At 34.3% G+C, this 15,833-nt stretch overlaps 1 protein-coding gene across 5 annotated transcripts in view; it reads right to left on the bottom strand.

Moving 5' to 3' along the window:
* The window catches only part of LOC146994860 (fasciclin-1-like), a 51,993-nt gene that overhangs the window by 11,345 nt on the left and 24,815 nt on the right, over window positions 1-15,833 (bottom strand). For all 5 annotated transcript variants that reach the window (XR_015043277.1, XR_015043276.1, XR_015043278.1 and 2 more), the window contains one exon: window positions 12,563-12,740. Coding sequence is in view for 2 of the 5 variants with exons in the window: in XM_085824592.1 (XP_085680718.1) it covers window positions 12,563-12,740 (178 nt within the window). In the remaining 3 variants the exon portion in view is untranslated. The remainder of the gene's footprint in view (window positions 1-12,562; window positions 12,741-15,833) is intronic.

Here is a 15,833-nt window from a genome sequence, read left to right as displayed (position 1 = left end):
TATTTACATAAAATTAGGTATTGTTACGGATTTTGCATTTATTTAGTTTGCTATTTTTAATAGAATTGTTATTAAAAGTGTTTTATATTCCCATGCAATGCATCACGAGAGTTATTTGAAGAGAAAGCTGCGCCGGAAAAATTAAATACACGAGGCACGTGCATCTAACATTTTAACAATCGATATTTCATAATTGTACTCTTTTAATATCCAAAGAAGTCGAGAAAATAGGAGAAGGTTCTCGTGCGTGATTTGAAAAGCTTATAAAAAGCTGGAAGAAAACATCTCAATTCAGTTGTTTACTTTTTGCTGTTAATGATTGTAGCGAAATCGGATTAGCTTTCTCTGTTTTGAATTAAGTTATGTTGAATGTTTTAGTAGTTCAAAAGATAACTACTGTGAAATATTGGGATGCTGTACAAATATCTCTAAGAAAATTTAAGCATTTTGGTTTCTTATTCATTGTGATAAAAATTAATTGTATTCATTTTTCATCGGACTTGTGCATTCAATTCATTACGAACCCGTACGCTAGCAACAATATTTATCAAATTTACATAAAAGTTTTGTATAGTAAAATATAAAGAATTACCTCGTTTCGATTGCGTTGATCAAAATTCCTTTTTATGCAATGATACTTTGGCTTCAATCATTTTCATTAAACTGTATGTTACTAAATAGGAATTTAATTTTCAAGCGATAATTCTCTTTCTAACAATGCTAGATTCCTCCTTCAGTTGGGAGCTGAATGAAATTCTCGCAATAATTTCATTGTCTCTAGAATTTAAAATTCTTGCTCGTTAGCATTACAAATGATATTGCGAAAATGAGCAACATTTGTCAAAGTTAGCTATTCTAAAATGATCCTAAATGTAACTTTCAGTTAACAGATTTAAAGCTGTGTTTCCCAAACATTTATGTTTACAGCCTGCTTTTAGAAACGCAAAGAAACGCATTTTTACAGAAAATATATAAGCATATAAAACAGCAATAATGAGGTTGGATTACTTGTATATTAATGAAATTAGCAGTAATTGCACTGTAATTTTAGCTAAATCAATAATAAAACATAAATAAGGACGTGTGTTTCCGGTCATCCGTAAAGCTTTTTGTTGCCAATTCTGCAAAGCATAAGATAATATTTATTTTTCAAATGTAATCATTTAGCGCAGGGGTATAAAAGAAGTCTGTTGCAAATCGCAATATATTTGTCACCCAACTTTAGCAAACAAGTTATATAAAAGAAATGCATTGCCACTAGCCAAATTAAATATTTACGCTGACCACGCAGCAGATTTTTCTCATTCAACAAAGTGCAGGAATTTTAATTTTCCCTTCAAATTAATTCTTATATTTTTCACAAACTAAGCCGAAAAAAGCCGAAATTCATATAAATTATCTGAACCTATGAAATAACGCTAACCGAATTTATTAGAATAATCTGTACATATAAAAATCTGTGCACGTTTTTCTTTGTTGTGTAATTTGTACAAATGTACACTTTTATTCCGATCTGGGTGAAATTGTGCGCTCTTGACCATCAAAATAAGAAGAAAGCCACCGTCTACACATAAGATTTGGAAAACTCACCATACCGCGTCACCATACTATTGCTCTCACATCACCTGTCTCAGGTTCGCGTTGCCATAGTTGCGCTCCCGCTATGAGTGAACGCCATACCTATTAAGCAAGTTCTAGTTGCTTTTTTACAAAAATAGGTATTCACATTTCTACACAGCCTTAATTTTTAAGTGACACCACTAATATTAACACGTCGCCAGTGTTGGATTCCCGCTGCCAGTTCCTATTAAAACATTTATCAGAACTACTATTTCGCCTAATTGATTTGGCACACATGTGAGTGCTCTGAGTAGAACAATGAGTTTACTTTAAACTATGTTCTCTGAAATTGTAGAAGATATGACACAAGATAGGAAGGGTATAATTACCCTTTATATTCTTCAGTTTACTGCTATTCCGGCATTTCGGGATACAAACTAAACTCCTAAAAAAATTGCAAAAAAAATTGCCCCAACTGGGGTGGGAAAAATTGCTCAAACTGGGGTGGAAAAAATTGCCCCAACTGGGGTGGGAAAAAATTTGCCCCAACTGAGGTGGGAAAAAATTGCCCCAACTGGGGTGGGGAAAAATTGCCCCGACTGGGGTGTGGGGTGGGAAAAAAATTGCCCCAACTGGGATGGAAAAAAATTTGCCCAAACTGGGTGGAAAAAAATTGCCCCAACTGGGTGCAAAAAAAATTGCCCGAACTGGGTGGAAAAAAATTGCCCCAACTGGGTGCAAAAAAAATTGCCCATTCGCGATTATGGTGAAGAGTCGCTAATCTTAAAAATAGTTTAATCCTAATGAAGCATCAAAGTAAGCACACGGATATAAAATGTACAATAATTTTAAAAACTCTTTAAATTTATGTTATTTCAGTTTTTCATGTCATCCAATATTTCGACGAGAATAGAAATAGGAATTTTTAAAAAATTAAGGATCTTCGATAACAATTATATGGTTGCTCTGTACAAGCATTAGTTTCTTTTGAAGCAGAATTGAAAATGCTTTTAATCTTCTAAGCAATTTTGAGACTGGGCTCAAAAATACATCCAGAATTAAATGATTTCCTTTCGAATCTTTGCATTAGGTTTTCGTCAGCCAACTTCTATGAAAATCAGGCGATTGACCAAGTCAACAAACGGAGCATGTTAACAATGCACATATCAGTTGCTAAACATACTTTGTTCCTGGAAAAGTGGGCGACGAAAAGTAGATGTATTTAATAAATAAAGGTAAACAAAACATTAAATAACATCCATTTGGACGTAATTTTTTTTAAAAATCTGAAACCTTTCAGATTTTTCGAAATTTCAGTCGCTCCCTTAGACTTCTCCAAAATTTACTGTAGGCGGAATGTTCACATTCATAATCACTGAATTCTCTGAATATAAAGCATTTTGAACAAAAGCAAGCGGATAATTAGTTAACTGGTGGGTATATCCCAGTTGCACTCAGTCTTTTCTACCATGTAACCTTTCACCACTACTATAAAATCATTTTAGTCCTCCCTCCTCTCCAAAACTCGAAAAATACAATATGCATTTATTTAAATTTAGATTACTTTTTATGTGTTTTATAAATTAAGCAAGGAACATAAAAAAAAATTCTGAAAACTTTCAGATTTTATATTGTGCCTAAAGGGACAATTTTGTTTTTCATTTGCAGATACATGCGCGTTTCGAGAGCATTTGGACTAACGCATCTTTGGGTTAAAGGCATTAAAACTCATCATAACTTTTAAATTTCCGATAGACAGTCTCGTGCGCTGTAGATTACAATATTTTATTCCGTACGGTGTGTTGCCACCGCTCACTTTGGAATCGTTGAGTTGCAATTCGTTAAAATTTAAAAAATATGAAGCAGATAATTAAAGAAATGTGAAATTCAAGAATAGGGCTTCCAGGTGCCCATATTCGGATGGTAGACTATGTTATTCGAAATCTCATGGCTCTAGGTATCTTTTTCTACAGTGCGAGAAATATATATATATACATCCATGCAGATTCTTTGTTATTTAATTTCTTTAAATATAATACAGGGTGATAATATTTGGTGGCAACAGTTTAAAAAATGATACAATCGTTGATAGTTACTCGACGCAAAATGCCGTTTTGAGACTAATGTCCCTTCTGGGCTAACCTAGCCCTTGGATCTACTAATAATTGGCAGTCTTACAATAATTGTAAGACTCTAGCTAAATTAAAGTTCCTTTTGCTGGATAGATCCATACCTGAACTGCGAAGTGGCTGTTCGCTAAGATTAACAGTATTAATAACAGTGCGTACGAAGGGTGAAAAGGCTCTTTTATTCAACTCAATAAAGGATTCACCATTGGCATTCCTAGTGCTTAAGAAACTTAGGCAATACTTTTGGCTGTAATTTTTCAATACAGAATTATAAAATTAAAACTAAGCCTAGGCTAAATAATAAGGCAAGACTACACAGTGGTAATTAACGCGAATTGGCTTTTAACCCTACCACCGACATACACAAACCGGGAATTAATATACACATTTGTAAAATAGCCAACTTGAAATATCAGCGAAACAATGTGGCCAAATGGCAGAAAACACTTTGCTTGAAGTGTCTCAGACGCCAGCTTAAATGGCATCTTTCTACCCTATTTCGCATAATGCGCAAAACTGAAATATAATTCTGGCAGGAAATTACAGAAAATAGAAAAGGTAAATAACTAAACAAAACTGGTTATTTCAAAATCAAATAAGTTCATACAGGCTGATTTCATTGTCCCTAGTTGAGAACCCCTGCTATAATCTGAAAAACGGTAAAAAATAAAACCCATTGTTAGCCCTTCTAAGAGCTGCGGCAACTTTAATAGCCGTCTCGGATTGCTTTAGAAAAATGATTCTTTTAAATTTTTAGTTCAAAGGGGCTTTTTGTCCCTGAGGGACTATTGTTTTCGTTTTGCATTGAAACACTATAAATGGCTGTATCACTTTTTAAACTGTTGCCACCAAATATTATTGCCCTGAATTATATTTGAAGAAATTTAATAATGAAGAATTTGCATTAATGTATGTATGTTTCTTGCATTGTGATAAAACAACAGTACCTAGAACCATGCGAATAGGGGCATCTGAAAGCCCAAATTTCAAATTTGGAATTTGTTTTATTATCGATTTCATATTTTGTAAAGCCCACCAGCGGTCGAGAGGTAAAGTCGCTGAACACTGGTAGTTTGGTCCGAGGTTCGAATCCCACGAACAGGGAGGCTGCATGGGCGTTTTCGTGGTTTTCCCCCATGTGTAACGTGTATACGAGTCAGTTTCCCTTAGAAAGTCCTCCAGGAAGGCATCCCTCCCTTTAGGCAGATAGCTCTCATGTGCTTTGCCATAATTGAATAATCCTAATCCAATCCAAAAAAGAAAACTACAAAAATCCGTTTTTAAATTATTGCGAAAAATCCAAGAAACGTTTTATCAAAGAACGTTTCTTCTTGGATTTTTCGCAATAACTTTAAAAACAAATTTTCGTAGTTTTTTTTTTTGGGGGGGGGGCTTAAAATAGCTAATCCATGAATTAATTTACTTGCGCCAAAAAATATTTTCTTTTCCTTTAGAGTTTAAAGAAATTTTAAACGATATTCATTTTATGAACTCTTGATAACGTGACCTTCGAACTTCGATACCGGTTTCAAGCTTTGGCGACAGATATATCGCGCATGTGTAGCTGTTTCCCTCTATTATGGAATGGAGCCACGTCTGTTGCAGAGAGGTTTTCCTTCTTTACAATACATATTCTTTGATTCTAACCTCCATGGTAGCGATTTAACCCATTTTGTTTTATACGAGAACAGGTACTTTCTTTAGTTCATGCATTGCACATGCGATTCTCTCGATTCTTGAGGTTGCTGGAAACCAAAAATTGTGGGAAACTTGCTTTGCCTTTCTAAAAGACAATCAAATTGGAGCTGCGAAAATTGGCTCTATGCCAGCTGCCCGAATGACGCTCACATGATACACAATTCGCCAAAAAAGTTATCTCTTCCGAGGTCGGCACAAAAATCGCTTATTTTGGTCAATTTTCGAATTCCCTGACTTTTTCCAGTTTTCCCGGTAACATGGCAACCCTGTACTAAGCTTCTAAATTAAATATGAACTAAATTGTAGTGAATTTTTTGATACCACTAAAAATAGCAAAGAATTTTCAAAGAAAGCTCACACCAGGAAAACCACTAAAAATAGCAAAGAATTTTCAAAGAAAGCTCACACCAGGAAGTCTCCAATGTTCTAAAGTTTACCAAATGTTTCTGAAATATTAGCATGTAAAAGTATAAAGTTAGTCTGAAGTCATGTCATGTCAAGAAGTATCATTATGACCAAAACAGAACAATGTAACTCATAACTCTGTAAAGAAAAACGGCTCTGTATGCCCATGTAAAAAAATAAAAATTTAAAAAAAAATATTTTTTTTTTTTTTTTTTTTTTTAAATTTAATACAAATAAATATCCGGAGGTCTGGCTTTAATCTGTGTAAGGCAGTCTCACTATCAGGTCACTATCAGGCCTTCAATTATGACAAAGTTCGTGAGGGCTATATTAGCCTAAAGGATGCCTTCGTGGAGGACTTTCTAAGAGAACTGGATCATATACATGTTAAACATGGTGAAAACCACGAAAAGACCCATTCAGCCAGCCCGTTCGCCTGGAATCAAACCCAGGTCAGATCTACCAGTGTTTAGCGTCTTTATTGCTCCGCTGCTGATGGGCTGTAGCATAAAGGAATCTGTTATATTCTCACTCCAAAGTTGACTGGCTAGGCTACCTACTGACTAATATATCCTTCAGTTGGGACCTAATGCCTGCTAACTGGACCCCAGTCACTTTAGCCACATTAAGTTGTAGGGAAGCCTAAATACATTTTATTAATTTCTCTTTCTGAGTATTATGTCTGAATTGATTTTGTATCGGTTTGCACAAGTGTGTTTTTATTAAATTTAAAATTTTAACAGGGGCTAGACAATGCCATCTGTTTTCATTTGTTAATAAGAGAAGCGATATTTAACGTTTATCATCTGAGGTATGAAAGAAGTAAAATATCCATGGGCAGAAGAAGAAAGGCTAAAGCATTAAATTTCATATTAAAGCATAAAATTAAAATAAATGAATTTGGGATTTCATTGAGATGGTTCTAACTGGTAAATTCAATAACAAAATTTCTTACATTATAAATAAAGCTAGTCTTTATGGAAACTATCTCTACAGTATTGCTTAAACTGACGAAGCTTTTAACTTGACATAAAATGTTTTTAGAACAAGAACTTCTTTGGATCTATAATACTTGGTATTAAAATAGTTAATGTTAGTAGAATTATAAATAAAATTGTTTTACTTTCCGTGCAGAACAGCTCGTAACAAATATTAAAAGAAAGCTAAACTGGAAAATTTAAAATACAAGAACACGTGCATTTAACATTTAATAAATAAATATCTCTTTTTGATTTCGAAAAAGTGCTAGAAAATTCTCGCGTGTGGATTTATAAAGCTTATAAAACGGAAGAAAACCTCTCAATTCAGCTAGTTGCTCCAGTACATTACCTGCTCTTTCTCACTCTTCTCTTTCATCCTACCACCCTTATTCTTCTCAGATTTGCCATTGCCAATGATTCTTCATCCTCTTTTTTACTCAGCCGTGATTTCTCCCAACACTCAACCATCTCGGAACGAGGATCTCATGTTGCACCATGAACTCGCCTGCCATATAGGCTTTCCTCCTCTCCTCCCTTCCCTCCTTTCTGGTTTCCCTCAGCCTTGCTCATCATTACTCTTCTGATGTGGAGGTGGATGGTTTGTTTACCATAGGGACTCTGAAATGTTTCCTCACTGGCATTGGCATTGGCAATTCAGTTAGTTAGTTAGTTGTTGTTATAAAAGTTTGTTTAGAAAACTGCTCTTGTTGACTGTAACGACTTCGCGGATTAGTTTTGAATTAAGTTCTGTTGAATGTTTGAGTAGTTAAAAGATAAATACTGTGAGATATTGTAATATTGTGCAAATATCTAGGGAAATTCAAGCACTTTGTTTTATTTTTTGTGATAATAATAAATTTTGTTAATTTTTCACTGGACTTGTGCATTTAATTCTTAACCCGTATATACGCAACAATATGTTTGAGATTTAACGAACAACTCTTTAAATGGGAATCCTTTAAGAGAATTTAAGCCTAAAATCCTTATATTGATATCATTAATTTTAAATTAATTGCTCAGCTTTAGAGCCTTTTAAGTTATGAACTTCTTATCTTCGTAGCTTAAAAGTTTAGCTGCTGATAAATTGAAGCGCATAATTAATTTTGCACCTTTTTTCATGAAACATCTGTAATAATTTCTGATTTTTTTATTATTCCAATGGGGTTTTGTACTGAAGGACTATTGTTTTTGTTTTGCGATTTTGCATTGAAAACTTTAAAAGACTGTATCACTTTTTAAATCGTTGCCACCAAATACTATCGTCCTGCATTATATTTGAAGAAATTGAATAATGAAGAATCTGCATAAATGCATGTATGTTTCTCGCATTGTGATAAAACAACGGTACCTAGAGAGAAACAACGGTACCAATTTTCTAGGTACTAGAAAATTTGAATAACGTAATCTTCCATAGAATATGCGCATGTGAATGCCCTAATTTGAAATCTGTTTTATTATTGATTTCAGATATTGTAACACTTCAACAAATTTTTGATTAAAAAATTAAACGATTTTGAAGCGAGCAGTGGCAACACTGTACGAAAAAAACATTCTTATCTCCAGTGCACAAGACTCTGTATCGGAAATTCTAAAGACATGCTTATTTTAAAATTAATTTGCAACATTGCTCAGAAACAGGCTGATTTATTTACCTCTTTCGTTGCACCAACACCCTGATAACGATGTAGCGAAAGATGTTAATTTCTTTTTTCATTTTTGGTTTGGGTATTTTTGCCCCTTCCATAGAATTTGCCACTGTGGTTCTGGTTTTTATTTTTTGCACCTGATTTATTCCGAATTGAATGTAGGATAGATTTTAAATGTAAGGGGCTTTAACCCTGAAGGACCATTGTTTTCATTTTGGCATTTTACATTGAATCACTTTTCAAATTGTTGCCACCAAATACATTATAAAATTGGTGCCAAAATTAAATAATTGCCCTCCATTATATTTAAAGAAATTAAATAATGAAGAATCTGCATAAATGCATGTACGCTTCTCGCATTGTGACAAAATAATGCTATCTACAGCCATCCGGTTTTGAATAAATGAATCCTACTACGAATATGGGCATCTGAAAGCCCAAATTTGGAATTTGTTTTATGATCGATTTAATATTTTGTAAAACTTTAACAAACTTTGATTAACAAACTCAATGATTTAAAAACCAGCGATGGCAACACTCTTGCCGGGGGGACCTTTTTATCTCCAGTGCTGTAAATAGCTTTTTATCTCCAGCGCTGTAGAATTGGATGGCTGTAGATAGCGTTGTTTTATCACAATGTGTATCGGAAATTCTAAAGATATGCTCATTTTAAAATTATTTTGCGACATTGCTGTTGAACTGAATTTTATGGTTTAAGTGCAAAGAACATGTTATGTAATGAATAAAGGTAACACACAAAACGTTAAAAAAATGCCCCTTTGGACGTAATTTTAAAATTGAAACCTTTCAGATTTTTTTTAATTTAAAAATATTTTCTTGTTCATGTATAATTATATTTTCTGTTTTAAAAGAAAAACTATAAGACTTTTTCTAATGTTTATTAGCTCATCGCTGGATATGATGTCTAACCAGCTTGTATTGGAAAGAAAAGCAAAATAAAAGCGGCTTTTTTACAGTTTGCCATTGCTGTATTAACCCACGAAACACAACAGCTAATATATTGTTACGAAATGTACAGGCGCGGTAAGATGGCTTCCCTGCAAAGAAGTTTTAGAGTTGCCATAAAATAGCAAGGAAGGCAGAATTGCCACATTTGACAAGAAATCGCCCATTTAGCAACAAAATTGGTGATATGCCTTGGACGGATTGAGAACCTTCTGGAACGAATTCTTACAGGTTTAGCCCAGAAAAATCTCGAACACAAGCCAAAAGCTATATAAACCCTGCTGTCTGCAGTCAGTTAGTGTGTCTCATCTAGTTAGTCCATGTGGAGACGATCGATTTCACAGCAGGCCAGCGAGTGCGGAGTGGGTCGTCGAGTGCATCGATGAGTATCTTGGTGTACCACGGTTAGTGCATCGTTGAGAGAGTGTGTTAAGCTCCAGTAACGACTGAACCTAAGAGTCAGGAGCTGTACTCTGTGTGTCGTCGAGTGCATCGCGAGTTGTAGCGTGGAGAGTCTCGAGAGTACGTGAAGTTCCGAGAATGACCAAGCAGAGTCATGAGCTTTGCAGCGAAGCTGTCTCCACCGTTATTGCATGACAGTGTGAAGGCTGTGTCGCTGAATGTTCCAGTGTGTTTAGAATATACTTGGACAACTGTAAAAGTGTTTTGGAGCTGTCCTGATTTAATTAATATTGGTAAATAAAATGTGTTTCGATACTTCACCAAGTGTCGTCGTTATTCACTCCAAATTTATGAACCCCATAAAAACATGAAGGAAGAAAATACCGTAAGAATTAGTGTCAGAAAAAAATGTAACAATATTAATGAGAACAACAACCAGAAAATCTTGCTAAAAGGGGGAATTAAAGATTATGAATAAATAAATCTTCTCAAGACCTGTCTTGTATGACCCAATATGAAAATTATCAGCACTCTTGAGAATCTATATAAACATCAGTATTGAATGTTCTTTTTATAATGTCCACTTCCGAAAAATACTATAATCTGAAAGTGTATTGGTTGTTTCGGAGAGTATTCAGTAGATCTGCCAGATTATAGAAGTGTTTGTTCAATATCGACATGCGATAGAAGTTAAGACGATTAAATAAAATATTTTCTGAAAGGAGAAACAAAGTTCGATACAGACCAAACACCAAAAAAGATCATGATTAGGGCTATTTGTTTAAAAAAAAAGATCATTTGTCGAAAATAAAGACATTATTTTGAGAAGCTTTTATTCAAACTGTGTAACGAAAAATGAACGTTGTACAAAGCAAAATTTATACCTTTCTTAAAGAAAACAATGCATGAAAATGTATGAAATATGTGGAAGAATGGAATGAATGTGTTAAACGTCTGAATTATGTATTATTAAATTTATGGATATTCGAAATTAACTGGGAGGTAAATTGCGTATACTGCCGGTTTGTAATTTTGGTACCCTACATAATGCCCAAGGAAATGTACGAAATATTAATCATTTCTACACTGTTGGCCATTTTTCGGCATCCTATAAAATGGCTAGGTATTCTATACAATGACGGCTTTTATACATTGCTGGTAGCATCCAATGTACAAAAGTATGTTGAATAATTGTCTGTATTTAATTAATAAATTTCTATACATTGCATCATTTCCTCGTATTCTAGTAAATGAAACGAAATAGAAAATCCATATCTTTAATCATTTATACGAGCGTTGCTATTTATATATCTGGCATAATAAAGAAAAAAAAAATGTTTATAATCGAAATTGGTTTTACTGTTTTTCAAAATATTCTCCATGAAGATCAATACAGTTTTGCATGTGATTTGAATGCATCAATAGCTACTTCGGGTGTTGCAAATCGCTGGCTACGTAATTTATTTTTGATATGCAGGAATAAAAAATGTCATTGGGTGCCGAATAAGGCCTGTATGGCGGGTGACTCATCAAAAATTCTTTTGTTTGAGCCAATGTGCAAGAGCTCGCACTGTCATAATAAAGAATGTTTCATCTCTTCTGCTTTTTTTGAATTTCTCTGATGACTTCTGGCAAACAAATCATTGTGAATTGACCATCATGCGTTGCTCTAATGGTCATGCCGAAGAAATAGGCAACCATTTGCTTTTTGTTGGATTTCGCACGTCTTGAAAGACCCATACAGTCGACTGCTGTTTTGTTTCACACTCACGTGCAGATGTTATACACAGCATCTGACACGCCTTGAACAAATCAGCATTTCCTTGCACCAATCGACACAATCCTTCTTTTGAGCGTTTCTCAGATTAGGTGGAATCCAACGCGAACAAATCTATTTCACGGCCATATATTTTCATCTAATATATTATTGATGTTTGTCATAGTAATCATGTCATACTAATGCCCAAAGATGCTTCAATCTCACATTATGTCTTATCAGATCACGCACAGCAACGATATTTTCTCGCAGAACAACCGATTTTGGTCGGCCCTCATGAAATTCCTCCTAGAGCGAACGGCGACCACGATTGAATTCGTTATACAGTACAAAGTCCTTAATCCAGACTCATCGGAACTTCGGCGATTCCGAATTAGGGGTTTTTCTGGATCATCAATTTAAATCTGGTAAGATGGCATCCAGAAATTATACAATTAAAAATATGAAACCGTAATTTATGAAACAAAGAATAACTATGATCTAAAGGGTATAAAATTTTACAAAAAATCAAAGCTAATAGTTATTTGTTTATGTTATTAAACATTTCTTTCAATGCGCGCATGCATAAAGCATACAAAAAAAAAAATGTTTGTGGCTGTGATGTCCGGATTATAATCATTCCGGATTATGGAGTTTGTACTGTAGCAGTGTTTTACAGTGCTGTAGAATAGTGCTTTATAGCTGTATGAAGAATTAAGTTCATCAAAGCTCTCTTGTCTTGATAATCCACGTCGAAAGTTATGAAAAATAATCACACGATAATGTACACGAGTCCATTCCATTTTTTTTGCCAGAGATGAATTTTCAATTTACTGTAAACAACACAAATTACGCAAAAATGGTAAAACATTCTGAAGAAATTATAGTTAAAAATATCAATCTTTCGATTGGAATCGTCTGCGCTTAACAATACTTACTATTGCCAAGGCCATAGCAACCTTCGTACAAAGAAACATTGAAAAATGCAAACTTGGAAACTTCAGTATGAATGGTACTTACGACAATCTCCTTCTCTTCTGAAGGAACTGCCAGACGGTGATGTCTATGATCATGAGAGGACTCTCAATGAGATGTACAGCACCATTCTTGACGGGGATGTTTGGTTTCAGTATCTTTGCCATCACCACTCCTTTCTTGTGCCTGTATTCACTGTGGGTGGTACTACTCTGAGCATATACTGGAAGTAAAAGGTGCAGATTAAATATAGATATAGGTAGATGTATAGGAGACAACAATTATTTACGAAATTGTGAAGCAGGTGTTGTTTCCATATACTACCTATCCCAAAACACTACCACCCCACTATGATCTCTAGAGCTCGCAAAAAATAAATCTTTCATTCATTCCACACTGCCAGCCCTAAAACAGCCAAGGACTCATTTAGAATACAATCCACGTACTTTATTGGTACATATTATCACGCAGATATATATTTAGCATTATCTACATGATATTATTACATTATAATCTGGCTGAAAATTTGCTTGCATTAATTTATATACTGAAATCTAACGTGAAATTTCAGCAGCATAAGTAACACAAAAGCCTACAATTTAACGGTTTGAAATCTTTGAAAGCACACACAGATTTGCATTTCTACAATGCGAAACTTGTAACTGAGAAACGCACACTAATTTTTTTTTAATTATGAGAATTCTTTAATCGCACAGATTTGTATATTAGAAAGAAAGAATATTATGGTGCTCAAAAGGGGGGCGAAGTGCAACAATTAGCTCCTATTTTTAGGTACCATGGCGGATAAGTCGGCAATTCTTGCGATAAATTGGAGGTATATAATGATGTGAAAAACTATAGTCTTTTCCAGTGCTCTGCCTCATAAATACAACTGGTTCACACGTCCAGCTACCAACTGGAAGATTCGCCGTTCGAATCCCACTCAGTTTATTTCTTATGTTTCTTGTTCTAAAATATTTCGTTGATGATATAACGCTAACAGCAGCGAATCATTCCACGAATTAATATAAAATTGCCAAAAATCATGAACCTTAATATTTCAGAACTCAAGGATAAATTAGCAAACAAAAGAACTTGGTAAAATGCATCCTGTAAGGTATATAATATACAGTAATTTAATTAAAATTCAGAAGGCTGCTGTCAAGATACAAGGAAAGTTCGATTTTATAAGATGAGGGGCACATTTCTGAAGTCGCACATTTGAGAACATGAAACGCGTGACTGATGGTTGGAGATATAGAAAAGTCTGTTTCTTTGAATTTCGTGATTCTGAACACGGTTTTGAAATGAATCAGAGAACTTATCATGGAGATCTAATCATAAAAAATAGTTTTTTTTTTTTTTTTTTTTTTTTTTTTTTTTTTTTTTTGTCTCAATGCAGTGGATTGTTGCCACATTATCAATATCTAAGTAAAAAGTATTTCTTCTAAGCCTTGGACATTTTTCTCAAATTCACATTTTAAATACCTTACGCCGCAGTACAAAAGAAAATTTCTACGCAGCTTCTCTTTGTGCAGTCATGCTAAATAGTTAATTGGCTGTATGTTTACAGAAAATCAATATTGGTTACATTAAGAATATCTAATTTTTTTTTTTTTTTTTTTTGACTCTGTTTTTGACTTGAATCAAATAAATTATCATGAAGATCTAATCATAAAAAATAGCCTGTTAATAATGTTTTTTGGCTTGGATGCAAATTAAATACAGTGGACTGTTGCCACGTTATCGATATGCAACTAAAAAGTATTTTGAAGTCTTGGACATTTTCCTCAAATTCATAATTTGAATATAGTGGCGTAGCTAGAGTGGGGCAAGGGGGGACATGTGTCCCCAGGCACAGCATCCAAGAGGCGCCAAATTGATGCTATGGAATTTTTTAATGAAATGTTTTCCATTCTTGGCACACAGAAAGGGGCACAAATTCTTCAGTTGTCCCTGGGTGCTGGAAACTCTAGCTATGCCCCTGTTTGAATACCTTACACTGCAGTATGAAAGAAAACTTCTACGCAGCTTTTCTTTTGCAGTCAGGCTAAATAGTTAATTGGCTATATTTTTACAGAAAATCGGTCGCGACCCCTTTTATCAACGAGATTCTTTCGCGACCCCCATAATATTTACGGAAATGTTCTGGGACCCCATAAGCATTGCGCAAATCCGACACACGCGTGTGTGAAACTGTCAATTTTTTCAGTTGTGCTGTATTATAATATTGCAGTTTTGGGTCATTAACTTCAATTTCTAATTTTAAGATATAGAACAATATGAAAATTTTAAACAAGTAACAGACGAAATGACAGCGTCACATGCAAAGTAAAATGAACGTTTCTGTTATAAAAAGAATGCATCAACACTTTTTTTTTTCCTTTGTCTGTATTGTCTTATCTTTACCTTTTTCAGATACATTGTGTAAAAATATTTGGTAATTTTAAGATTGTTATAAGTTAAAGAAATATCAAAACTGCTAAATTTTTTGGCGACCCACAGTTTAAGAAACGCTGCTCTAGACAGTATTCCATAACCCCAGATGGCAGCCAGGCTGATCCAAGGTACTGCCCCTGCGCGAGCAGAACAGCAGTGTGTTCAACACTGGGTCTCTAAGAGAAACATTGGAGCTACATTGTGGAGATATTCTTCTGTGAAGGTTAGGTATGATGAATGTCATTATGGCACGCTTTTGTCTTCTCCTCATATGTCACCATCTTGGAAATCTATTAATGTTTCTAAAGGCATTCAAATTAAAATCAATAAAAGTTTATTGATGTCTGAAAATTATTATGCAAGAGTTTTACTGTGCATGCTGTATGACTTCCAATGAACTTCAAACATACTGGCCTATGGCAAAGCGAGATATAATTTCTACATAGTGTTACGAATTTGGTATTTAAAAAGCTAATGTTAGTTCAATTATAAATTAAATGGTTTTATTTCTCGCGCAGTGCAGCGCGTGACGAATATTAAAAGAAAGCTAAGCCGGAAAAATTAAAAATACAAGAGCGCGTGCGTTAAATAAATAAATATCTCTTTTTGATTTCGAGAAAGTACTGGAAAATTCTAGCGCGTGATTTTAAAATCTTATAAAAGGAGGAAAACATCTCAGTTTGTAGTAGTTGCTTAGTTTGTTGTTGTTTAGAAAACTACTGTTGTTGATTGTAGCGAATTCGCGGATTAGCGTTCTTTAGCTGTTTTGAATTACGTTCTATTGGACATTTGAGTAGTTAAAAGAAAACTACTGTGAGATATTGTAATACTGCGTGATAATTTGAAAAAATTTAAGCATTTTTGTTGTGATAATAAT

This window comes from Stegodyphus dumicola, chromosome 10 (genome assembly GCF_044657685.1).
Source record: "Stegodyphus dumicola isolate Sdum_Otavi_A_Nest chromosome 10, ASM4465768v1".
NCBI classification, from domain to species: Eukaryota; Metazoa; Arthropoda; class Arachnida; order Araneae; family Eresidae; genus Stegodyphus; species Stegodyphus dumicola.
Note: the sequence above shows the minus strand (reverse complement) of the source record. Positions and strands in the feature narration are given on the sequence as shown.